Source organism: Salmo trutta, chromosome 14 (assembly GCF_901001165.1).
Source record: "Salmo trutta chromosome 14, fSalTru1.1, whole genome shotgun sequence".
Lineage (NCBI taxonomy): Eukaryota > Metazoa > Chordata > Actinopteri > Salmoniformes > Salmonidae > Salmo > Salmo trutta.
The window spans coordinates 3,029,599-3,054,450 of NC_042970.1; the positions used below are offsets into that span (position 1 = coordinate 3,029,599).

At 42.7% G+C, this 24,852-nt stretch overlaps 1 protein-coding gene across 2 annotated transcripts in view; it reads left to right on the forward strand.

The window, feature by feature from the left end:
* The first annotated feature begins 10,075 nt into the window (after positions 1–10,075).
* The window catches only part of LOC115207246 (probable E3 ubiquitin-protein ligase makorin-2), a 52,728-nt gene continuing 37,951 nt past the window's right edge, over positions 10,076–24,852 (forward strand). For both annotated transcript variants that reach the window (XM_029774218.1, XM_029774220.1), the window contains exon 1: positions 10,076–10,205. In XM_029774218.1, the coding sequence (XP_029630078.1) occupies positions 10,180–10,205 (26 nt within the window). In that variant the 5' untranslated portion in view covers positions 10,076–10,179. The remainder of the gene's footprint in view (positions 10,206–24,852) is intronic.

Sequence of the window (24,852 nt, forward strand, 5' to 3'; positions counted from 1 at the left end):
ATGTGACAGTAGGACCATAGGAACTAGTGTCTCACTTCCCAGCAGGACTCAAATATACACTGAGTGGACAACATGCTCTTTCCATTACAGACTGACCAGGTGAATCCAGGTGAAAACTTTGATCCCTTATTGATGTCACTTGTTAAATCCACTTCAATCAGTGTAGATGAAGGGGAGGATGACAGGTTAAAGAAGGATTTCTAAACCTTGAGTCAATTGAGACATGGATTGTGTATGTGTGCCATTCAGATGGTTAGTAGACAAGACAAAAGATTGAAGTTCCTTTGAACAGGGTGTGGTAGTAGGTGCCAGGCGTACCGGTTTGTGTCAAGAACTGCAATGCTGCTTTTTCATGCTCAACAGTTTCCCGTATGTATCAAGAATGGTCCACCACCCAAAGGACATCCAGCCAACTTGACACAACTGTGGGAAGAATTGGAGTCAACATGGGCCAGCATCCCTGTGGAACCCAGTTATAACTAAAAGCATTGTATTTGGGACAAATCATAAATTAAACCCTAAACCTCAACTACATTTCGTAATGAATAATGTGCAAGTTCAGGTGACTAAACTGCTTGGAGTAACCCTGGATTGTAAACTTACGGTAAAAACATATTGATACAACAGTAGCTAAGATGGGGAGAAGTCTGTCCATAATAAAGTGCTGCTCTTCCTTCTTAACAACACTATCAACAAGGCAGGTCCTACAGGCCCTAGTTTCTACCTTCTTAACAACACTATCATCAAGGCAGGTCCTACAGGCCCTAGTTTCTACCTTCTTAACAACACTATCAACAAGGCAGGTCCTACAGGCCCTAGTTTCTACCTTCTTAACAACACTATCAACAAGGCAGGTCCTACAGGCCCTAGTTTCTACCTTCTCAACAACACTATCAACAAGGCAGGTCCTACAAGCCCTAGTTTCTACCTTAACAACACTATCAACAAGGCAGGTCCTACAGGCCCTAGTTTCTACCTTCTTAACAACACTATCAACAAGGCAGGTCCTACAGGCCCTAGTTTCTACCTTCTTAACAACACTATCAACAAGGCAGGTCCTACAGGCCCTAGTTTTGTCGCACCTGGACTACAATTCAGTCGTGTGGTCAGGTGCCACAAAGAGGGACTTGGGAAAATTGCAGTTGTCTCAGAACAGGGCAGCACAGCTGGCCCTTAAAAATACACGTAGAGCTAACATTAATATGCTTGTCAAACTCTCACTGCTCAAAGTGGAGGAGAGATTGACTTCATCACTACTTGTTTTTGTAAGAGGTGTCAGTTTAAAATACTAGCACACAGCTCAGACACCCATGCATACCCCACAAGACATGCCACCAGAGGTCTCTTCACAGTCCCCAAGTCCAGAACAGACTATGGGAGGCGCACAGTACTATATAGAGCCATGACTACATGGAACTCTATTCCACATCAAGTAACTGATGCAGCAGTAGAATCAGATTTAAAAAGCAGATAAAAATTAACTTTATGGAACAGCGGAGACTGTGAAGCAACACAGACACATGTAAACACACACACATGGATTTTGAGATGTACACTTAGTGTGTTGTGAATTCTGTAATGACTGTTTTGTAATGTTTTTAAAATTGAATAACTGCCTTAATTTCCCCAGGAAGAGTATCTGCTGCCTTAAATACAAATAACAGCATCCCGCTGCGTTCCACTGGCCAAGTGAGTCTGCAGTCACGTGGTGCCAAAGAAATGGCTTCAAATGTCCCATCATTCTGTCATCAGGTCATTTGGGTTTATAGATCAATTATACATCAGTAATAAACAATTATGTCAATTTGAAACTGTAAAACTTAAAGTCCTTGATAGTTTATGGCTGGACCTTTTTAATAATAATAATGTAGTAGTAATAATGGAATGGAATTGGCCTATATAGAACACTATGTTCCATTTAGGACAAGAAGACAGCTGGTCGTGAGAATGGCACTGGAGGGAATAGCAGCTGTTTTACGGGCTCCTGTCCAATTGAGCTAATTGGTGTTTTTTTAGTGCTGATTGTCATTTTTGGGTGGGACAACTCAGACCAAATTTTATTTGTCACATGCGCCGAATACAACAGGTGTAGACCTTAGTGAAATGTTTGCTTACAAGTCCTTAACCAACAATACAGTTAAGAAAAATACAAAAAAAGAGAAATAAAAGTAACAAATAATTAAAGAGCAGCAGTAAAATAACAATAGCGAGGAAATATGCAGGGGGTACCGATACAGAGTCAATGTGCGGGGGCACCGGTTAGTCGAGGTAATTGAAGTAATATGTACATGTGGGTAGAGTTATTAAAATGACTTATGCATAGATGACAGAGTATCAGCAGCGTAAAAGAGGGGGGCAATGCAAATAGTCTGGGTAGCCATTTAATTAGCTGTTCAGGAGTCTTATGGCTTGCGAGCAGCAGCTGTTTAGAAGCCTCTTGGACCTAGACTTGGCGCTCCGGTACCACTTGCCGTGCGGTAGCAGAGAGAACAGTCTATGACTGGGGTGGTTGGAGTCTTTGACCATTTTTAGGGCCTTCCTCTGACACCTCTTGGTATAGAGGTCCTGGATGGCAGGAAGCTTGGCTCCAGTGATGTACTGGGCCATTCGCACTACCCTCTGTAGTGCCTTGCGGTCGGAGGCCGAGCAGTTTCCATACCAGGCGGTGATGCAACCAGTCAGGATGCTCTCGATGGTGCAGCTGTAAACCTTTTGAGGATCTGAGGACCCATGGCAAATCTTTTCAGTCTCCTGAGGGGGAATAGGCTTTGTCGTGCCCTCTTCACGACTGTCTTGGTGTGCTTGGACCATGTTCGTTTGTTGGTGATGTGGAAGCCAAGGAACTTGAAGCTCTCAACCTGCTCCACTACAGCCCCGTCAGTGAGAATGGGGGCGTGCTCGGTCCTCCTTTTCCTGTAGTCCACAATCATATCCTTAGTCTTGATCATGTTGAGCGACGTGAGTGCTACGGATTGGTAGTCATTTAGGCAGGTTACCTTCGTGTTCTTGGGCACAGGGACTATGGTGGTCTGCTTGAAACATGTTGGTATTACAGACTCAGACAGGGAGAGGTTGAAAATGTCAGTTAAGACACTTGCCAGTTGGTGAGTACACGTCCTGGTAATCCGTCTGGCCCTGCGGCCTTGTGAATGTTGACCTGTTTAAAGGTCTTACAGTTGTCCGGAACAGCTGATGCTCTCATGCATGTTTCAGTGTTACTTGCCTCGAAGCGAGCGTAGAAGTAATTTTGCTCATCTGGTAGGCTCGTGTCACTGGGCAGCTCTCGGCTATGCTTCCCTTTGTAGTCTGTAATAGTTTGCAAGCCCTGCCACATCCCGTGTGGCTCAGTTGGTAGAGCATGGTGTTTGCAACGCCAGGGTTGTGGGTTCGATTCCCACGGGGGACTAGTACGGGGGGAAAAATTATTTGAAATGTATGCATTCACTACTGTAAGTCGCTCTGGATAAGAGCGTCTGCTAAATGACTAAAATGTAAAAAAAAAACATCCAACGAGCGTAGGAGCCGGTGTAGTACGATTCAATCTTAGTCCTGTATTGACGCTTTGCCGGTTTGATGGTTCGTCGCAGGGCATAGCAGGATTTCTTATAAGCTTCCGGGTTAGTGTCCCGCACCTTGAAAACTGCAGCTCTACCCTTTAGCTCAGTGCGGATGTTGTCTGTAATCCATGGCTTCTGGTTAGGGTACATACGTACAGTCACTGTGGGGACGACGTCCTCGATGCACTTATTGATAAAGCCAGTGACTGATGTGGTGTACTCCTCAATGCCATCGGAAGAATCCCGGAACATGTTCCAGTCTGTGATAGCAAAACAGTCCTGTAGTTTAGCATCTGCTTCATTTGACCACTTTTTTATTGACCGAGTCACTGGTACTTCCTCCTTTAAATTTTGCTTGTAAACAGGAATCAGGAAGATATAATTATGGTCAGATTTGCCAAATGGAGGGCGAGGGAGAGCAATGTGGTCACACATCGCATTGATGACCTGTGGCATTTAAAGTAATTACTGTGAATTCCAAATATATAGTAGTGATGAAACTGGACTATTGTATATAGACATTGTTACTTCGTCAGTCCTATGCTTTTTAGTCTCTTTATGTCTCTTGGGCTGGCGTTGCCGATTTAGCCAGAAAATAGCTAAATACCTGCGTGGGAGACGTAAACAAGCAGGGGTAAGTCAATTAAGTGTCTTATTAGGGAGTGGAAAGTTAAACAGTAGTCATGTATTGTCTGATAACTCAGTCACATAATTACCTGTTTCCATTTTGAACCATAATAATCATTGCCTGATTGACAACGTCGCCCTTGATGGTTAAGCCGTCGATGGCGTCCCTTTCGCAATCTAGATGTTTTTTTTATTGCCATTACTTCAAACATTAGGGACACATTTATTTCTGTTGTGCTCATATTTCTGACCAGGAGTTCCATCTTTTCCATGACTGAGTCAAGGAAGCCTGTCTTCAAAATAAAAATAATTATGAATTTTAGTAGTTAGTAGTGTATATGAACTCATCCCTGTAGTCTGCAGACTTCTGGGGTCTACGTCACCTTCTCTTCAATCAAAACGGACACATTCCTCTGTGAGATACCATAACAACCATTGCCTGATTAGCAGTGGTATAAAGTACATAAGTAAAAATACTTTAAAGTACTACTTAAGTAGTTTTTTGGGGGGTATCTGTACTTTACTATTTATATTTTGGGCAACTTTTACTTCACTACATTCCTAAAGAAAATAATGTACTTTTTACTCCTATATTTTCCCTGACACCCAAAAGTACTCATTACATTTTGAATGCTTAGCAGGACAGGAAAAGTGTCCAATTCACACACTTATCAAGAGAACATCCCTGGTCATCCATACTGACTCTGATCTGGAGGACTCACTAAACAGAGAACATCCCAGGTCATCCCTACTGCCTCTGATCTGGGAGGACTCACTAAACAGAACATCCCTGGTCATCCATACTGCCTCTGATCTGGGAGGACTCACTAAACAGAGAACATCCCTGGTCATCCCTACTGCCTCTGATCTGGAGGACTCACTAGACAGAGAACATCCCTGGTCATCCCTACTGCCTCTGATCTGGAGGACTCACTAAACAGAGAACATCCCTGGTCATCCCTACTGCCTCTGATCTGGAGGACTCACTAAACAGAGAACATCCCTGGTCATACCTACTGCCTCTGATCTGGAGGACTCACTAAACAGAGAACATCCCTGGTCATCCCTACTGCCTCTGATCTGGAGGACTCACTAAACAGAGAACATCCCTGGTCGTCCCTACTGCCTCTGATCTGGAGGACTCACTAAACAGAGAACATCCCTGGTCATCCCTACTGCCTCTGATCTGGAGGACTCACTAAACAGAGAACATCCCTGGTCATCCCTACTGCCTCTGAACTGGCGGACTCACTAAACAGAGAACATCCCTGGTCATCCCTACTAGCCTCTGATCTGGAGGACTCACTAAACACACATGCATCTTTTATAAATGATGTTGGAGTGTGCCCCTGGCTATCTGTACATTTTTAAAACAAGAAAATGGTGCCGTCTGGTTTGCTAAATATAGGGAATTTGAAATTATTTATACTTTTACTTTTGATACTTAAGTATATACTTTTACTCAAGTAGTATTTTAGTGGGTGACTTCCACTTTTACATGAGTAACTTTCTATTAAGGTATCTATACTGTTACTCAAGTATGATCATTTCCCCCCCCCCACTGCTGATTAGCAACACCCCCAATAACTGAGAACATATTATAGAAAAAGACCCACACTTTATCCTATGAAACATTTTCAGTTGCTGCCCTCTTAAACCTGATTGGTCTTTTGAAGCGATGCTCTAATTCAGGGCTGCCCAACCCTCTTCCTGGAGATCTAAGGTCCTGTCGGTTTACAGCCCAACCCTCTTCCTGGAGATCTACTGTCCTGTAGGTTTACAGCCCAACCCTCTTCCTGGAGATCTAACGTCCTGTCGGTTTTCAGTCCAACCCTCTTCCTGGAGATCTAAAGTCCTGTCGGTTTTCAGCCCAACCGTCTTACTGGAGATCTAACGTCCTGTCGGTTTACAGCCCAACCCTCTTCCTGGAGATCTAACGTCCTGTCGGTTTACAGCCCAACCCTCTTCCTGGAGATCTAACGTCCTGTCGGTTTACAGCCCAACCCTCTTCCTGGAGATCTAAAGTCCTGTCGGTTTTCAGTCCAACCCTAATTTAGCGGTTCTGATTCAGCTAGTTAAGGTCTTGTTGAGCAGCTAATTAGTAGAATCAGGTGTGTTAAATTAGGGTTGGACTGAAAACCCACAGGATGGTAGATCTCCAGGAAGAGGGTTGGGCAGCCCTGCTGTAATGCTACACATGGTGAATGTCCTGCTCTAATGCTACACATGGTGTATGTCCTGCTCTAATGCTACACATGGTGTATGTCCTGCTCTAATGCTACACATGGTGTATGTACTTCTCTAATACTACACATGGTGTATGTCCTTCTCTAATGCTACACATGGTGTATGTCCTTCTCTAATGCTACACATGGTGTATGTCCTTCTCTAATGCTACACATGGTGTATGTCCTTCTCTAATGCTACACATGGTGTATGTATCACGGTTGTTAAAAGGAGAAGAGCGACCAGCAGCAAGAGCGACATCATTGATGTATACAGAGAAAAGAGTCGGCCCTAGAATTGATCCCTGTGGCACCCCCATAGAGACTGCCAGAGGTCCGGACAACAGGCTCTCCGATTTGACACACTGAACTCTATCAGAGAAGTAGTTGGTGAACCAGGCAAGGCTGTCATTTGAGAAGCCAACGCTGTTGAGTCTGTTGTTTAGAATGTGTTGATTGACAGAGTCGAAAGCCTTGGCCAGGTCGATGAAAACAGCTGCACAGTATTGACTCTTATCGATGGCGGTTGTGATATCGTTTAGGACCTTGAGCGTGGCTGAGGTGCACCCATGACCAGCTCGGAAACCAGATTGCATAGCGGAGAAGGTACGGTGGGATTCAAAATGGTCAGTGATCTGTTTGTTAACTTGGCTTTCGAAGACCTTAGAAAGGCAGGGTAGGATAGATATACGGTTGAAGTCATAAAGCTCGTTTTTCAACCACTCCACAAATTTCTTGTTAAAAAACTATAGTTTTGGCAAGTCAGTTAGGACATCTACTTTGTGCATGACACAAGTAATTTTTACCCCAAAAATTTACAGACAGATTATTTCACTTATACTTAACTGTATCACAATTCCAGTGGGTCAGAAGTTTACATACACTAAGTTGACTGTGCCTTTAAACAGCTAGGAAAATTCCAGAAAAGTATGTCATGGCTTTAGAAGCTTCTGATAGGCTAATTGACATCATTTGAGTCAATTTGAGGTATACCTGTGGATGTATTTGAAGGCCTACCTTCAAACTCAGTGCCTCTTTGCTTGACATCATGGGAAAATCCAAAGAAATCAGCCAAAAAATTGTAGACCTCCACAAGTCTGGTTCATCCTTGGGAGCAATTTCCAAAACGCCTGAAGGTACCAGGTTCATCTGTACAAACAATAGTACGCAAGTATAAATACCATGAGACCACGCAACCGTCATATCGCTCAGGAAGGAGACGCGTTCTGTCTCCTATAGATGAACGTACTTTGGTCCGAAATGTGCAAATCAATTCCAGAATAACAGCAAAGGATCTTGTGAAGATGCTGGAGAAAACGGGTACAAAAGTATCTATATCCACAGTAAAACGAGTCCTATATCGACAACCTGAAAGGCCGCTCAGCAAGGAAGAAGCCACTGCTCCAAAACCGCCATAGAAAAGCCAGACTACGGTTTGCAACTGCACATGGGGACAAAGATCGTACTTTTTGGAGAATTGTCCTCTGGTCTGATGAAACAAAAATAGAACTGTTTGCCCATAATGACCATCGTTATGTTTGGAGGAAAAAGGGGGATGCTTGCAAGCCGAAGAACACCATCCCAACCGTGAAGCACAGGGGTGGCAGCATCATGTTGTGGGGGTGCTTTGCTGCAGGAAGGACTGGTGCACTTCACAAAATAGATGTCAGGAAAATTACATTGAATATATATATATTGGATATATTGAAGTAACATCTCAAGACATCAGTCAGGAATTTAAAGCTTGGTCGCAAATGGGTCTTCCAAATGGACAATGACCCCAAGCATACTTCCAAAGTTGTGGCAAAATGGCTTTAGGACAACAAAGTCAAGGTATTGGAGTGGCCATCACAAAGCCCTGACCTCAATCCAATAGAACATTTGTGGGCAGAACTGAAAAAGCGTGTGCAAGCAAGGAGGCCTACAAACCTGACTCAGTTACACCAGTTCTGTCAGGAGGAATGGGCCAAAATTCACCCAACTTGTTGTGGGAAGCTTGTGGAAGGCTACCTGAAACATTTGACCCAAGTTAAACAATTTAAAGGCAATGCTACCAAATACTAATTGAGTGTATGTATACTTCAGACCCACTGGGAATGTGATGAAAGAAATAAAAGCTAAAATAAATAATTCTCTCTACTATAATTCTGACATTTCATTTTTTTTTTAAATAAAGTGGTGATTCTAACTGACCTAAGACAGGGAATTTTTACAAGGATTAAATGTCAGGAATTGTGAAAAACTGAGTTTAAATGAATTTGGCTAAGGTGTATGTAAACTTCCGATTTCAACTGTAGGTCTGTAGCAGTTTGGGTCAATTTTCAGGGATCTTAGACGATACGAAAGAGAGGTTGAACAGGCTAGTAATAGGGGTTGCAACAATTTTGGCGGATAATTTTAGAAAGAGAGGGTCCAGAATGTCTATCCCGGGTGATTTGTAGGGGTCCAGATTTTGCAGCTCTTTCAGAACATCAGCTATCTGGATTTGGGTGAAAGAGAAATGGGGGAGGCTTGGGCAAGTTGCTGTGGGGGGTGCAGGGCTGTTGACCGGGGTTGGGGTAGCCAGGTAGAAAGCATGGCCAGCCGTAGAAAAATGCTCATTGAAATTCTCAATTATCGTGGATTTATCAGTGGGGACAGTGTTTCCAAGCCTCAGTGCAGTGGGCAGCTGGGAGGAGGTGCTCTTATTCTCCATGGACTTTGTGTCCCAGATGTTGACATGACCAATCCAAACGAAGCTACGGTTGGTATATCTTGATTTGACATTTTATCTGTGGCCAATGACCTTGAGCCTTCTTGGATGGGCACTTCTAATGTAACTCTATGGCAGCACCCAAGGGGCTTGAATTGTCAAGCTTTACCCGTAGATTATGCGGTGACCTAGTGTCCCCATGCATGACAGAACACTGAGCCAATCACAGAGCGACTAGAGAACATTACCAACCTTACCAACCTCTATGCTCCATATTTTCCGCTGGCTTCCTCACCACCACAGAAAGCACTGAGCTAGACTGAAACACCTGCATTGTGGAGCTGCCTAACTCAAGACAGCAAAAAAGAGACCATGTTTGTTTGCAGCTTTATTAACTCGATTGTTTGTATTTACATTGTTTGCAAATTGATGTGATACCTATTAACGTCAAAATAACATGCAAAACAGGCAAAAATAAATACAATTACACTAAAGAGGTGGGGCTAAAACTCTGCCCCTTTTTACACTTCTTGCTTTGCATTGGGGTTTGCACGAATGCTCTGACATGTATCTTTTATATCCCAACTTTATATAGTGGTTAACACTCATCAAACATCAGTAATACAGATACACTTTGCTCCCTTTCCCCATACGGGTCATTAGACGTGCATTAACTACTTCTGGAATTGTTCGCCTAAGATATTGATTATCAATGTCCAACAGGACTCCAGTGATAACGCCATACACCTCCTGGTTACTTTGTCTGCATCCACTTTTCCCAACGCTTTCTTCACCATCCTCGTGACTTCAAACGGGTTTTCCCAAATAAATCCATTCTAAGACTTCACTGTTGTCCACTCATCTTTGTCGCTCACTGTACTGGACCTGCTTTCATCTTTTCAAACGACGCTTCAGCCATTTCCCCGGCGACCAGTCTGCCTACACCGCGTCCGGAACCTTAACATCGGAACCTTATTTTCATTGATTCTGGGGGTTCATAGGCGGGTGTTTCGGTTTGCACTCAAACGTGACAACGATAACATAAATACTGTTGCGCCAATGTTATCGATGAACAAAAATGAGCACGAAGCAAGTCACCTGCAGGTAGAATTGTTTAATGGTTTTACAATTCCTTGACTACGTTTCTTGCCTCAAACTGTGTGATGTTTCCGGTCTTGTAATTAGGAAATGTTAGCTAGCTTCTTAGCTAGCTGGCTGGCTAGCCAACATTAGCTAACTCGTTGCCGTTGCTAGTTAGCTTGCTAACGTTAGCTTTGAAGCTGAGACCAGTCTGGTGCGACATATGAGAACATGCGGTAGTATGTTGCTCAGATTGAACATGTCCATTGATCACGCGATTGGTGCTTTTGTTTGCTAGTTAGCGCTAAAGTGTAGCCTAGGCAGCCGACAGTGGGCGCTAGATCTGCACTATAATCGACCAGGATTGATGATGATGATGATGATGCCCGGCTCTTATATAAATAGGCTGGACACATTACATTTTTAACAAAGCTTTTTTCAGTTAAGTAGTTCATTGCATCCGCCGTGGAGCCCAGTTTCATAATATGACCATATTTCTCAGCTGCTTGCTGTACTTTTGAAGTAATCACGAAAAAACAGGCCTTATTTTAGGGCATTTTCAATACCAGCTCCTATTAGTTATATTGAGCACCATGGCACCAACTCTCCTTCCGACTGTACTATTCCCAGCCCATTCCAAAAGGAAGCTATTACTACTGACAGAGCTGGTGTAATGGAGTCAGGTTTGTAGGCCTCCTTGCTCGCACATGCTTTTTCAGTTCTGCCCACAAATGTTCTATTGGATTGAGGTCAGTGCTTTGTGATGGCCACTCCAATACCTTGACTTTGTTGTCCTTAAGACTTTTTTACCACAACTTTGGAAGTATGCTTGGGGTCATTGTCCATTTGGAAGACCCATTTGCGACCAAGCTTTAACTTCTTGACTGATGTCTTGATGTTGCTACAATATATTCACATAATTTTCCTCCCTCATCATGCCATCTATTTTTGTAAAAGTGCACCAGTCCCTCCTGCAGCAAAGCACCCCCACAACATGATGCTTCCACCACCGTGCTTCACGGTTAGGATGGTGTTCTTCTGCTTGCAAGCCTCCTCCTTTCCCTCCATATGGCAATACAGTTCTATTTTTGTTTCATCAGACCAGAGGACATTTCTTCAAAAAGTACTATCTTTGTCCCCATGTGCAGTTGCGAACATTGTCTGGCTTTTTTATGGCGGTTTTGGAGCAGTGGCTTCTTCCTTGCTGAGCGGCCTTTCAGGTTATGTCGATATAGGACTCGTTTTACTGTTGATATAGATATTTTTGTACCTGTTTCCTCCAGCATCTTCACAAGGTCCTTTGCTGTTGTTCTGGGATTGATTTGCACTTTTCACACCAAAGTACGTTCATCTCTAGGAGACAGAACGCGTCTCCTTCCTGAGCGGTATGACGGCTGTGTGGTCCCATGGTGTTTATACTTGCGTACTATTGTTTGTACAGATGAACGTGGCTCCTTCAGGCATCTGGAAATTGCTCCCAAGGATGAACCAGACTTGTGAAGGTCTACAATTTTTTTCTGAGGTCTTGGCTGATTTCTTTTGATTGTCCCATGATGTCAAGCAAAGAGGCACTGAGTTTGAAGTAGGCTTTGAAATACATCCACAGGTACACCTCCAAAATACTTAAATGATGTCAGAAGCTTCTAAAGCCATGACATAATTTTATGGAATTTTCCAAGCTGTTTAAAGGCACAGTCAACATAGTGTATGTGAACTTCTGACCCACTGGAATTGTGACACAGTGAATTATAAGTGAAATAATCTGTCTGTAAACAATTGTTGGAAAAATGATTTGTGTCATGCACAAAGTAGATGTCCTAACCGACTTGCCAAAACTATAGTTTGTTAACAAGCAATTTGTGGAGTGGTTGAAAACGAGTTTTAATGACTCCAACCTAAGTGTATGTAAACTTCCGACTTCAACTGTATGTGTAAATCATTCTCTACTATTATTCTGACATTTCAAAATCTTAAAATAAAGTGGTGATCCTAACTGACCTAAAATAGGATTTTTACTCGGGTTAAATGTCAGGAATTGTGAAACACCTCAGCCAAATCCGTTTATTTAAACTTCTGACTTCAACTGTGTGTTTGTGTTTTGTAATAATGACAATTACAACAATACTGAATTAACACTTTTATTTTAACTTAATATAATAAAATCTTTTTAGTCTCCAAATAAATAATGAAACATGCTTAATTTGGTTTAAATAATGCAAAAACAGTGTTGGAGATGAAAGTAAAAGAGCTTTTTTACATGGCAAATATTGCAAACGTTTAAGTTCCTTGCTCAGAACATGTGAAAGCTGGTGGTTCAATATTCCCAGGTAAGAAGTTTTAGATTGTCGTTATTATTGCAATTATGACGAGACGACTATTTCTCTCTATACAATTTGTATTTAATATACCTTTGACTATTGGATGTTTTAATAGGTACTTTAGTATTGCCAGCCTAATCTCGGGAGTTGATCGACTTGAAGTCATAAACAGAGCTGTTCATCCCAGCATTGCAAAGAGCTGCTTTTTGAATGAATGCTTACGAGCCTGCTGCTGCCTACCACCGCTTAGTCAGACTGCTCTATCAAATATCAAATCATAGACTTAATTATAATGAACACAGAAATACGAGCCTTAAGTCATTAATAGTTTCCGGATTTGACCATATCATTTCGAAAACAAAACGTTTATTCTTTTGGTGAAATACGGAACCGTTCCGTATTTTATCGAACGGGTGGCAACCCTAAGTCTAAATATTGCTCTTACATTGCACAACCTGCAATGTTATGTAATAATTATGTAAAATTCTGGCAAATTAGTTTGCATCGAGCCAGGCGGCCCAAACTGTTGCATATACCCCGACTCTTGCGTGCAATGAACGCAATAGAAGAGACACAATTTCCCTAGTTAATATTGCCTGCTAACATGAATTTCTTTTAACTAAATATGCAGGTTTAAAAAAATATATATACTTCTCTGTATTGATTTTAAGAAAGGCATGTTGATGTTTCGTGCAACGATTGTGCTTTTTTTCGCGAATGCGCTTTTGTTAAATCATCACCCGTTTGGCGAAGTAGGCTGCGATTCGATGATAAATTAATAGGCACCGTATTGATTTTATGCAACGCAGGACAAGCTAGTTAACCTAGTAATATCAACCATGTTTAGTTAACTAGTGATTGTGAATATTGATAGTTTTTTTTATAAGATAAGTTTAATGCTAGCAACTTACCTTGGCTCCATGCTGCACTCGCGTAACAGGTGGTCAGCCTGCCACGCAGTTTCCTCGTGGAATGCAATATAATCGGCCTCCAAAAATGCCGATTACCGATTGTCATAACTTGAAATTGGCCCTAATTAATCGGCCATGCCGATTAATCGGTCGACCTCTAATTACTACACCTGACTGGAGTGTGGATGACAGTTCATCTGTCAATCACCCACGTGGGTATATGCTCTTAAACATCTACACGTTCCGCTAGCGGAACGTCTGCTCCAATATCCAATGATGGGCGGGGCGCGAAATTCAAACTCCTCTAAAATCCGAAACTTCCATTTTTCAAACATATGACTATTTTACAGCTATTTAAAGACAAGACTCTCCTTTATCTAACCAAACTGTCTGATTTCAAAAAGGCTTTACAGCGAAAGCAAAACATTAGATTATGTCAGCAGAGTACCCAGCCAGAAATAATCAGACACCCATTTTTCAAGCTAGCATATCATGTCACATAAACCCAAACCATAGCTAAATGCAGCACTAACCTTTTATGATCTTCATCAGATGACACACCTAGGACATTATGTTATACAATACATGCATGTCTGTTCAATCAAGTTCATATTTATATCAAAAACCAGCTTTTTACATTAGCATGTGACGTTCAGAACTAGCATTCCCACCGAACACTTCCGGTGATTTTACTAAATTACTCACGATAAACGTTCACAAAAAGCATAACAATTATTGTAAGAATTATAGATACAGAACTCCTCTATGCACTCGATATGTCCGATTTTAAAATAGCTTTTCGGATGAAGCACATTTTGCAATAATCTAAGTACATAGCCCGGCATTACAGGGCTAGCTATTTAGACACCCTGCAAGTTTAGCCTTCACCAAAATCACATTTCCTATAAGAAAAATGTTCTTACCTTGCTTGTTCTTCGTCAGAATACACTGCCAGGACTTCTACTTCAATAACAAATGTAGGTTTGGTCCCAAATAATCCATCGTTATGTTCCATCAAGACGTTTTGTTCGTGCGTTCTAGACACTATCCCAACGCTAAATCTCGGCCACGAGCATGACGCAAAATATGACAAAAAATTTCTAAATATTCCATTACCGTACTTCGAAGCATGTCAACCGCTGTTTAAAACCAATTTTTATGCAATTTATCTCGTAGAGAAGCGATAATATTCCGACCGGGAATCTGCCTGTCTGTATACTGAGGGGAAAGCCGGGGGTGGGGCGGGTCGCGAGCGTAAGGCTTAGTCCATTGAGTGACCACTCAGCTTTTGCTCTCGTGTGCTTCAGCCAGGGCTTTGAATTACGTCATTCCTGTTTTTCCCGGGCTCTGAGACTCCATTGATGATGTGCGAAGTGTCACGTAAGAGCAGAGATCCTTTGTAAAAGATAGAGATAATAAAGAAGGGCAAGAAATGTTCAGACAGGGTACTTCCTGAACAGAAGCATCTCAGGTTTTTGCCTGCCATAGGAGTTCTGTTATACTCACAGACACCATTCAAACAGTTTCAGAATGATTTTACTAAATTACTCACGATAAACGTTCACAAAAAGCATAACAATTATTTTAAGAATTATAGATACAGAACTTCTCTATGCACTCGATATGTCCGATTTTTAAAATGGCTTTTTGGTGAAAGCACATTTTGCAATATTCTAAGTAGATAGCCCGGCATCACAGGGCTAGCTATTTAGACACCCAGCAAGTTTAGCCTTCACAAAACTCCGATTTACTATTAGAAAAGTTTGATTACCTTTGGTGTTCTTCGTCAGAATGCACTCCCAGGACTTCTACTTCAATAACAAATGTTGGTTTGGTCCCAAATAATCCATAGTTATGTTCAAACAGCGGCATTTTGTTCGTGCGTTCAAGACACTATCCGAATGGTAAATAAGGGTTACGAGCACGGCGCATTTCGTGACAAAAAAATTCTAAATATTCCATTACCGTACTTCGAAGCATGTCAACTGCTGTTTAAAATAAATTTTTATGCCATTTTTCTCGTAAAAAAACCATAATATTCCGACCGGGAATCTGCGTTTAGGTAAACAGACGAAAGAAAATAAAGCATGGGGTCAACTCGGGCACATGCCTAAGCCCATTGTCCTCTGATCGGCAACTTGTCAAAAGCGATAATGTGTTTCAGCCTGGGGCTGCCTCGATATCGTTCAGCTTTTTCCCGGGCTCTGAGAGCCTATGGGAGCCGTAGGAAGTGTCACGTTACAGCAAAGATCCTCAGTCTTCAATAAACAGAGGCAAGAAGAAGAACAACACCTTGTCAGACAGGCCACTTCCTGCATGGAATCTTCTCAGGTTTTTGCCTGCCATATGAGTTCTGTTATACTCACAGACACCATTCAAACAGTTTTAGAAACTTTAGGGTGTTTTCTATCCAAAGCCAATAATTATATGCATATTGTAGTTACTGGGCAGGAGTAGTAACCAGATTAAATCGGGTACATTTTTTATCCGGCCGTGTAAATACTGCCCCCTAGCCCTAACAGGTTAAAAACCAATGAGGAGATGGGAGAGGCCTGACTTGCAGCGTGTTGAGCATCACAAATAGAACCTATTTCTATTTTTAGCGCCTGGCCACACATACTCTCGCTGTGGCGCGCAAGCAGTGTGGGTACAATGATTGAATAACATGCATGTGTACATTTATTTTGCGGTGTGGTCATGATGTGAGACCTGCCCACGTTGCTGGTAGTTAAATTGTATACAACAACAAAAAATGACTCATGGAACTCTGTGGTCGTCCCATTGTTTCCTATTTGGAAATAGAGGCATGTCTGTCTATTTTGCCAAATATCTCGCAATGTGTATATTTAGATTTTTTTCAAGTCGGACGCCATTTTAATCATGGAAATCTCCTCTTTCTAATCATGTAAGTCTGGGCAGCAAGCTCGGTTGTCATCCAATGCTAGCCCCAAATACCTTTTGCCCTTGGAACGCTGAGCTCTCCACATTGGCATGCATCTCCATAGGAAAACAATCTATTTCGCCAAATATCTCACAATGTGTATATTTAGATTTTTTTTCAAGTCAGGCACCATTTTTAATCAGGAGATTCTCCTCTTTGTGATTATTTAAGTCTGGGCAGCGAGCTCGGTTGTCATCGGTCACTAAACCAGAAATATTCAGAAGTTTTCATTTTTTTCCTGCGCTATCATTACGCTGACATAAGCACAGTGACACCATCGAGGTGCAGATGTTTACTTTGTACACACGTTTTTTTTTTTTTCCTGTTTCGTCCGACGAACAGAATTTTTTTTTTTCTGTGCCATTTAGGCGAAATGGAATTCGAAGCATCACTCCAGTCAAAACAGGCTCTGCGAACGTTCATTTGCTGTGGACTCGCTCTAGCGTTCCAGCTTAGCCAACGTTCTTTTGCCGTTTTTCAGCCTTGGGTGAATTTTGACTCGTTCTATTGTCCAGGCTAATATAAAGCATCTTCAATTCAGGCTGCAAACACATAATTTCCCGTCCTATCTAGCTTTAATGGCAGCCGTTGGGAGAAATGTGTACTGTCTTAATAAAAAAAGTTCCGTTTTCAGACAATTTAGGATGTTGCACACCACGTTCAGCCAAGGGAACATCCTAAGTTAATGGAAAATGGTTTTATTAGGACGTTAAGCTAGTTAAGGAGGAAAGTGATTCCTTTGCAGCCTGAATGGAGGATACTTTATGTACAAGCCGGAACACCAGTGTATTAGCTGGAATCCACATCAATCCTAGATGATAGTGCAGATCTACTGCCCTCTATTGGCTGCCTAGGCTATAGAAAGTGCAGCTACAGATTGTTACACCAGATCATGTGATTTAATCCAAAGATTTATGGTATCCATTACTGGGAGTTACAAGTTAAGTACTGTGATGTAGCACAGAGAATATTTGATCAACCTTAACTTGGCGATACTATCTTTGTTCTCGTTTCGGCCAAATATGTATATTTTTTTAAAATGTCGGTGTCTAGTTGCAGGTGGTGCATTTGAATTTAGAAAATGTATTTTTCTCTATGTAATCCAACAATGTGTACACCGCCATCTGTCTATTTCAAATCTTCTCATTGAGTGAGACAGGTGGGTCCACCCCAAACTTCCTCGCCATGACACTTGCCTGTCTTGATCAATGAGATTTGAAATAGACAAGATGGCGGCGTACACATTGTTGGATTACTAAAAGGCCGACCTAAGAGGAAGTTGCTGCACCTATTTCCAGTAATTCCGGTCCTAGAGTGGAAATTCTCTTTTACGTTCCACCTCTAAGACTGATGCAGGCTGCAAATATATATTCAGGAATTGGAAGTGGGAAAGTTGTGGTGATTTCCACATTTAGCAGAGAAATAACCACAAATAGGCCACTGACTGACAGCTGTCAGCATTCTTTCACATGCATTGCTTGCTGTTTGGGGTTTTAGGCTGGGTTTCTGTACAGCACTTTGAGATATCAGCTGATGTAAGAAGGGCTATATAAATTTGATTTGATTTAGCTAGCATGCAAGCCTTAGCCAGCTAATGAAAGTTCTGTCAATTTTCAGTTTGTAATTATGAAGTGCTTTGAACAGCTGATTGACAAACATCAACACCATCATCCCAGACACCCTGGAACCACCATCATCCCAGACACCCTGGAACCACCATCATCCCAGACACCCTGGAACCACCATCATCCCAGACACCCTGGAACCACCATCATCCCAGACACCCTGGAACCACCATCATCCCAGACACCCTGGAACCACTCCAATTCACATTCCAAAGATGATGCAACCTCAGTTGCGCTTCACATTGCCCTCTCCCACCTGGACGAGGGGACATAACTATGTGAGAATGCTGTTCATAGACTACAGTTCAGCGTTTAACACCATAGTCCCTTCCCAGCTCATTACCAAGCTAGGAACCCTGGGACTGACCCATCCCTCTGCAACTAGATCCTGGACTTCCTGACGGGCCGGCCCCAGGTGGTGAGGGTAGGCAACAACGCCTACGCCATGTTGACCTTCAACACGGGGGCCCCTCAGGGGTGTGTGCCTAGTCACTTTCTGTACTCCCTGTTCACCCAGGACTGTGTGGCCACTCAGGACTCCAACACCATCATTAAGTTTGCTGACAACACAACGGTGTTAGGCCTGATCACCGACAGCAATGATTCAGCCTACAGGGAGGAGGTCAGAGACTTAGCAGTGTGGTACCAGGACAACATCCTCTCCCTCAACATCAGTAAGACCAAGGAGCTGATTGTGGACTATAGGAGAAAGAGTTGAGAGCACACCCCCATAGCCATTGAGAGCATCTTGACTGGCTTCATCCTCACTTGGATAATGCAAATGCATCGTCAGTCCCAGCCTAGTGGTTAGAGCGTTGGACTAGTAACCGGAAGGTTGCAAGATCGAATCCCCGAGCTGACAAGGTAAAAATCTTTCGTTGTGCCCTTGAACAAGGCAGTTAACCCACTGTTCCTAGGCCGTCATTGAAAATAAGAATTTGTTCTTAACTGTCTTGCCTAGTTAAATAAGAGCTACAGATGGTGGTGCGGACAGCCCACTACATCATTGGTGCCGAGCTCCCTGCCATCTAGGAACTTTATATCAGGCGGCGTCAGAGGAAGGCCCGAAAAATTCCCCAAGACTCCAGCCACCAATCCATCATCTGTTCACTCTGCTTGCAAACGGTACCGGAGTATCGGCAAACGGTACCGGAGTATCGGCTCTTGGACCAACAGGCTCCTAGACAGCCATAAGACTGCTAAATAGCTGCACTGCTAATTAGTCAATTAATGGTACTCAAACTATGTGCACTGACTCACTCTTACTCTGATCCTATGCACACTCACTAGACTAAACAGAGCCTTCAGAAAGTATTCACACCCCTTCACTTATTCCACTTTTTGTTTTTGCAGCTTGAATTCAAAATTGTTTTAAATTAGGATTTTTTTTTGTGTGTCACTGGCACCACAATTTCCAAGTGTGTGTGGAGGTATTATTATTTTTTTTACTATTTTCTACATTGTAGAATAATTGTGAAGACATCAAAACTATGAAATAACACATGGAATCATGTAGTAACAAAAAAAAAGTGTTAAACATCAACATATTTATATTTGAGATTCTTCAAAGTAACCACCCTTTGCCTTGATGACAGTTTTGCACACTCTTGGCATTCTCTCAACCAGCTTTATGAGGTTGTCACCTGGAATGCATTTCAATTAACAGGTATGCCTTGTGAGTATAGAGACTAAGTGGAGTTGCAATTCAACGGCTTAGACACGAGACGTATGTGGCAGGGTCTACAGACAATCACGGACTACAAAAGGAAAACCAGTCAGTGTCCACGACGTGGCATCTTGCTTCCAGCCAAGCTAAACACCTTATTTGCCCGCTTTGAGGATAACACAGTGCCACCGAAGCGGCCCGCTACCAAGGACTGTGGGCACTCCTTCTCCGTGGCCAATGTGAGTAAGACATTTAAGCATTTTAACCCTCGCAAGGCTGCCGGCCCAGAAGGCATCCCTAGCCACGTTCTCAGAGCATGCGCAGACCAGCTGGCTGGTGTTTACTGACATATTCAATCTCCCTATCCCAGTCTGCTGTCCTCACATGCTTCAAGATGGCCACCATTGTTCCTGTACCCAAGAATGCAAAGGTAACTAAAATAAATGACTATCGTTCCGTAGCACTCACTTCTGTCACCATTAGGTGTTTTTAGAAACTAGTCATGGATCATATCACCTCCATCTTACTTGTCACCCCAGACCCACTCCAATTTGCTTACTGCCCCAATAGGTCCACAGAAGATGCAATCGCCATAACACTGCCCTATCCCATCTGGATGAGGAATGCTGCTCATCATTAAGCTTGAGACACTGGGTCTCAACACCGCCCTGTGCAGTTGGGTCCGGAACTTCCTGACGGGCCGCCCCCAGGTGGTGAAGGTAGGAAACAACATCTCCACTTCGCTGGTCCTCAACACTGGGGCCCCACAAGGGTGTGTACTCAGTCCCCAACTGTACTCCCTGTTCACCCATGACGGCGTGGCTAAGCACGCCTCCAACTCAGTAATCAAGTTTGCAGACGACACAACAGTTTGTAGGCTTGATTACCAGCAACGATGAGACCGCCTACAGGGAGGAGGTGAGGGCTCTGGGGAGTGTGGAGTCAGGAAAACAACCTCTCACTCAACATCAACAAAACAAAGGAGCTGATCGTGGACTTCAGGAAACAGCAGAGGGAGCACCCCCCCTATCCACATCGACGGGACCGCAGTGGAGAAGGTGGAAAGCTTCAAGTTCCTCGGCGTACACATCACGGACAAATTGAAATGGTCCCCCCACACAGACAGTGTGGTGAAGGCGCAACAGCGCCTCTTCAACCTCAGGAGGCTGAAGAAATTTGGCTTGTCCCCTAAAACCCTCACTAACTTTTACAGATGCACAATTGAGAGCATCCTGTCCGGCTGTATCACATCCTGGTACGGCAGCTGCTCCGCCCTCAACCGCAGGGCTCTCCAGAGGGTGGTGCGGTCTGCATAACGCATCACTGGGGCAAACTACCTGCCCTTCAGGACACCTACAGCTCCCAATGTCACAGGAAGGCCAAAAAGATCATCAAGGACAGCAACCACCCGAGCCACTGCCTGTTCACCCCGCTACCATCCAGAAGGCGAGGTCAGTACAGGTGCATCAAAGCTGGGACCGAGTGACTGGGAAACAGCTTCTATCTCAAGGCCATCAGACTGTTAAACAGCCATCACTAACACACAGAGGCTGCTTCTCATATACACAGACTTGAAATCATTGTCCACTTTAATAAATTGAACACTAGTCACTTTAATAATATCTCCACACCGTAACTGCAGTCCCTGGTTCGAATCAAGGCTGCATCACATCCGGCCGTGATTGGGAGTCCCAATTGGCCCAGCGTCGGCTGTGGTAGGCCGTCATTGTAAATAAGAATTTGTTCTTAGCTGACTTGCCTAGTTAAATAAAGGTGTAAAAAAAAAAAAAAAATTGTTTACATATCTTGCATTGCTCATCTCATATGTGTATATACCGTATTCTATCATTTGCAGCTTAGTTTATGCCGCTCTGACATCGTCCATATATTTATATATTTTTATTCCATTCCTTACTTAGATTTGTGTGTTTTGGGTATATGTTGTGAAATTGTTAGATATTTCTGCACAGTCTGAACTAGAAGCACAAGCATTTCACTACAACCGCAATAACATCTGCTAACCATGTGTATGTGACCAATAAAATTTGATATGTTAAATTAATTGGTGGAATTTATTTTCTTCTTAATGCATTTGAGCCAATCAGTAGTGTTGTGACAAGGTAGGGGTGGTGGTATACAGAAGATATAACTATTTGGTAAAAGACCAAGTCCATATTATAGCAACAACAGCTCAAATAAGGAAAGAGAAATGGCAGTCTGTCATTACTTTTAAGACCTCAAGGTCAGTCAATCCTGAAAATTTCAAGAATTTTGAAATATTCTTAAAGTGCAGTCACAAAAACCATCAAGTGCTGTGATGAAACTGGCTCTCATGAGGACCACCACAGGAAAGGAAGACCCAGAGTTACCTCTGCTGCAGAGCATAACTTCATTAGTTACCTGCACCTCAGATTGCAGCCCAAATAAATGCTTCACAGAGTTCAAGTAACAGACACATCTCAACTGTTTAGAGGAGACTGTGAATCAGGCCTTCATGGTCAAATTGCTGCAAACAAACCACTACTAAAGGACACCAATAAGAAGAGACTTGCTTGGGCCAAGAAACACGAGCAATGGATATTTAGGCCTGTGGAAAATCTGTCCTTTGGTCTGATGAGTTCAAATTTGAGATTTTTGGTTCCAACCGTCGTGTCTTCGTGAGACACCGAGTAGGTGAACGGATGATCACCGCATGTGTGGTCCCCACCGTGAAGCATGGAGGAGGAGGTGTGATGGTGTGGGGGTGCTTAGCTGGTGACACTGATTTATTTAGATTTAGACACTTAACCAGCATGGCAACCACAGCATTCTGCAGCGATACGACATCCCGTTTGCGTTTAGTGGGACAATAATTTTGTTTTTTTACAGGACAATGACAAACACGCCTCCAGGCTGTGTAAGAGCTATTTCACCAAGGAGAGGGATGGGCTGCTGCATCAGATGACCTGGCCTCCACAATCACCAAACCTCAACCCAATTGAGATGGTTGGGGATGAGTTGGAAAGCAGCCAAGTGCTCAGCATATGTGGGAACTCCTTCAAGACTGTTGGAAAAGCATTCCAAGTGAAGCTGGTTGAGAGAATGCTAAGAATGTTCATAGCTGTCATCAAGGCAAAGGGTGACTACTTTTAAGAATCTCAAATATAAATCTTATTTTGATTTGTTTAACACTTTTTTTTAGTTACTACATGATTCCATGTGTTATTTCATAGTTTTGATGTCTTCACTATTATTCTACCATGTAAAATTAAAGAAAAACCCTTGAATGAGTAGGCGTGTCCACTTTTGACTGGTGTGTGTGTGTGTGTGTGTACACACATTCACACGTTCAAGTTTGGGGGTCACTTAGAAATGTCCTTGTTTTTGAAAGAAAAGCAAAAATATTTGTCCATTTAAAATAATAGTAAATTGATCAGAAATATGGTGTAGACATTGTCAATGTTGTAAATGACTATTGTAGCTGGAAACGGCTGATTTTTAATGGAATATCAACATAGGCGTACAGAGGCCCATTATCAGCAACCATCACTCCTGTGTTCCAATGGCACGTTGTGTTAGCTAATCCAAGTTTATAATTTTAAAAGGCTAATTGATTATTAGAAAACCCTTTGCAGTTATGTTAGCACAGCTGAAAACTGTTGTCCTGGTTAAAAGAAGCAATAAAACTGGCCTTTTAGATTAGTTGAGTATCTGGAGCATCAGCATTTGTGGGTTCGACTGCAGGCTCAAAATGTCCAGAAACAAAACTTTCTTCTGAAACTTGTCCGTCTATTCTTGTTCTGAGAAATGAAGGCTATTCCATGCGAGAAATTGCCAAGAAACTGAAGATCTCGGACAACACTGTGTACTACTCCCTTCACAGAACAGCGCAAACTGGCTCTAACCAGAATAGAAAGAGTGGGAGGCCCCGGTACACAACTGAGCAAGAGGACAAGTACATTATAGTGTATAGTTTGAGAAAAAGACACCTCACAAGTCCTCAAATGGCAGCTTCATTAAATAGTACCCACAAAACACCAGTCTCAACGGCAAATGAAGAGGCGACTCCGGAATGCTGCAAAGAAAAAAGCCATATCTCAGACTGGCCAATAAAAAGAAAAGATTAAGATGTGCAAAAAGAACACAGACACTGGACAGAGGAACTCTGCCTAGAAGGCCAGCATCCCGGATTCGCCTCTTCACTGTTGACGTAAAAAGGAAACCCGTCAACTGAAATAAATTCATTAGGACCTGATCTATCGATTTCAAATCATTGGGAGTACAGATACAGGTGAAGTAGGAAGTTTACATACACTTAGGTTGGAGTCATTAAAACTCATTTTTTAACCACTCCACAAATTTCTTGTTAACAAACTATAGTTTTGGCAAGTTGGTTACGACTTCTCCATTGTGCATGACACAAGTACTTTTTCCAATAATTGTTTACAGGCAGATTGTCACTTATAATTCACTGTATCACAATTCCAGTGGGTCAGAAGTTTACATACACTAAGTTGACTGTGCCTTTAAACAGCTTGGATAATTCCAAACAATTATGTCATTGCTTTAGAAGCTTCTGATAGGCTAATTGACATCATTTGAGTCAATTGGAGGTGTACCTGTGGATGTATTTCAAGGCCTACCTTCAAACTCAGTGCCTCTTTGCTTGACATCAAGTGGAAATCAGCCAAGAGCTCAGAAAAAAAATTGTAGACCTCCACAAGTCTGGTTCATCCTTGGGGAAAATTTCCAAACGCCTGAAGGTGCCACGTTCATCTGTACAAACAATAGTACGCAAGTATAAACACTTTGGGACCACTCAGCCGTCATACCGCTCAGGAACATACTTTGGTGCGAAATGTGCAAATCAATCCCAGAACAACAGCAAAGGACAATGTGAAGATGCTGGAGGAAACGGGTACAAAACTATCTATCTATAAGTCCTATATCGACAACCTGAAAGGCCGCTGAGCAAAGAAGAAGCCACTGCTCCAAAACCGCCATAAAAAAAGCCAGACTACGGTTTGCCACTGCACATGGGGACAAGGATTGTACTTTTTGGAGAATTGTCCTCTGGTCTGATGAAACAAAAATCAAACTTTTTGGCCATAATGACCATCGTTATGTTTGGAGGAAAAAGGGGGACGCTTGCAAGCCGAAGAACACCATCCCAACCGTGAAGCACAGGAGTGGCAGCATCGTGTTGTGGGGCTACTTTGCTGCAGGGGGGA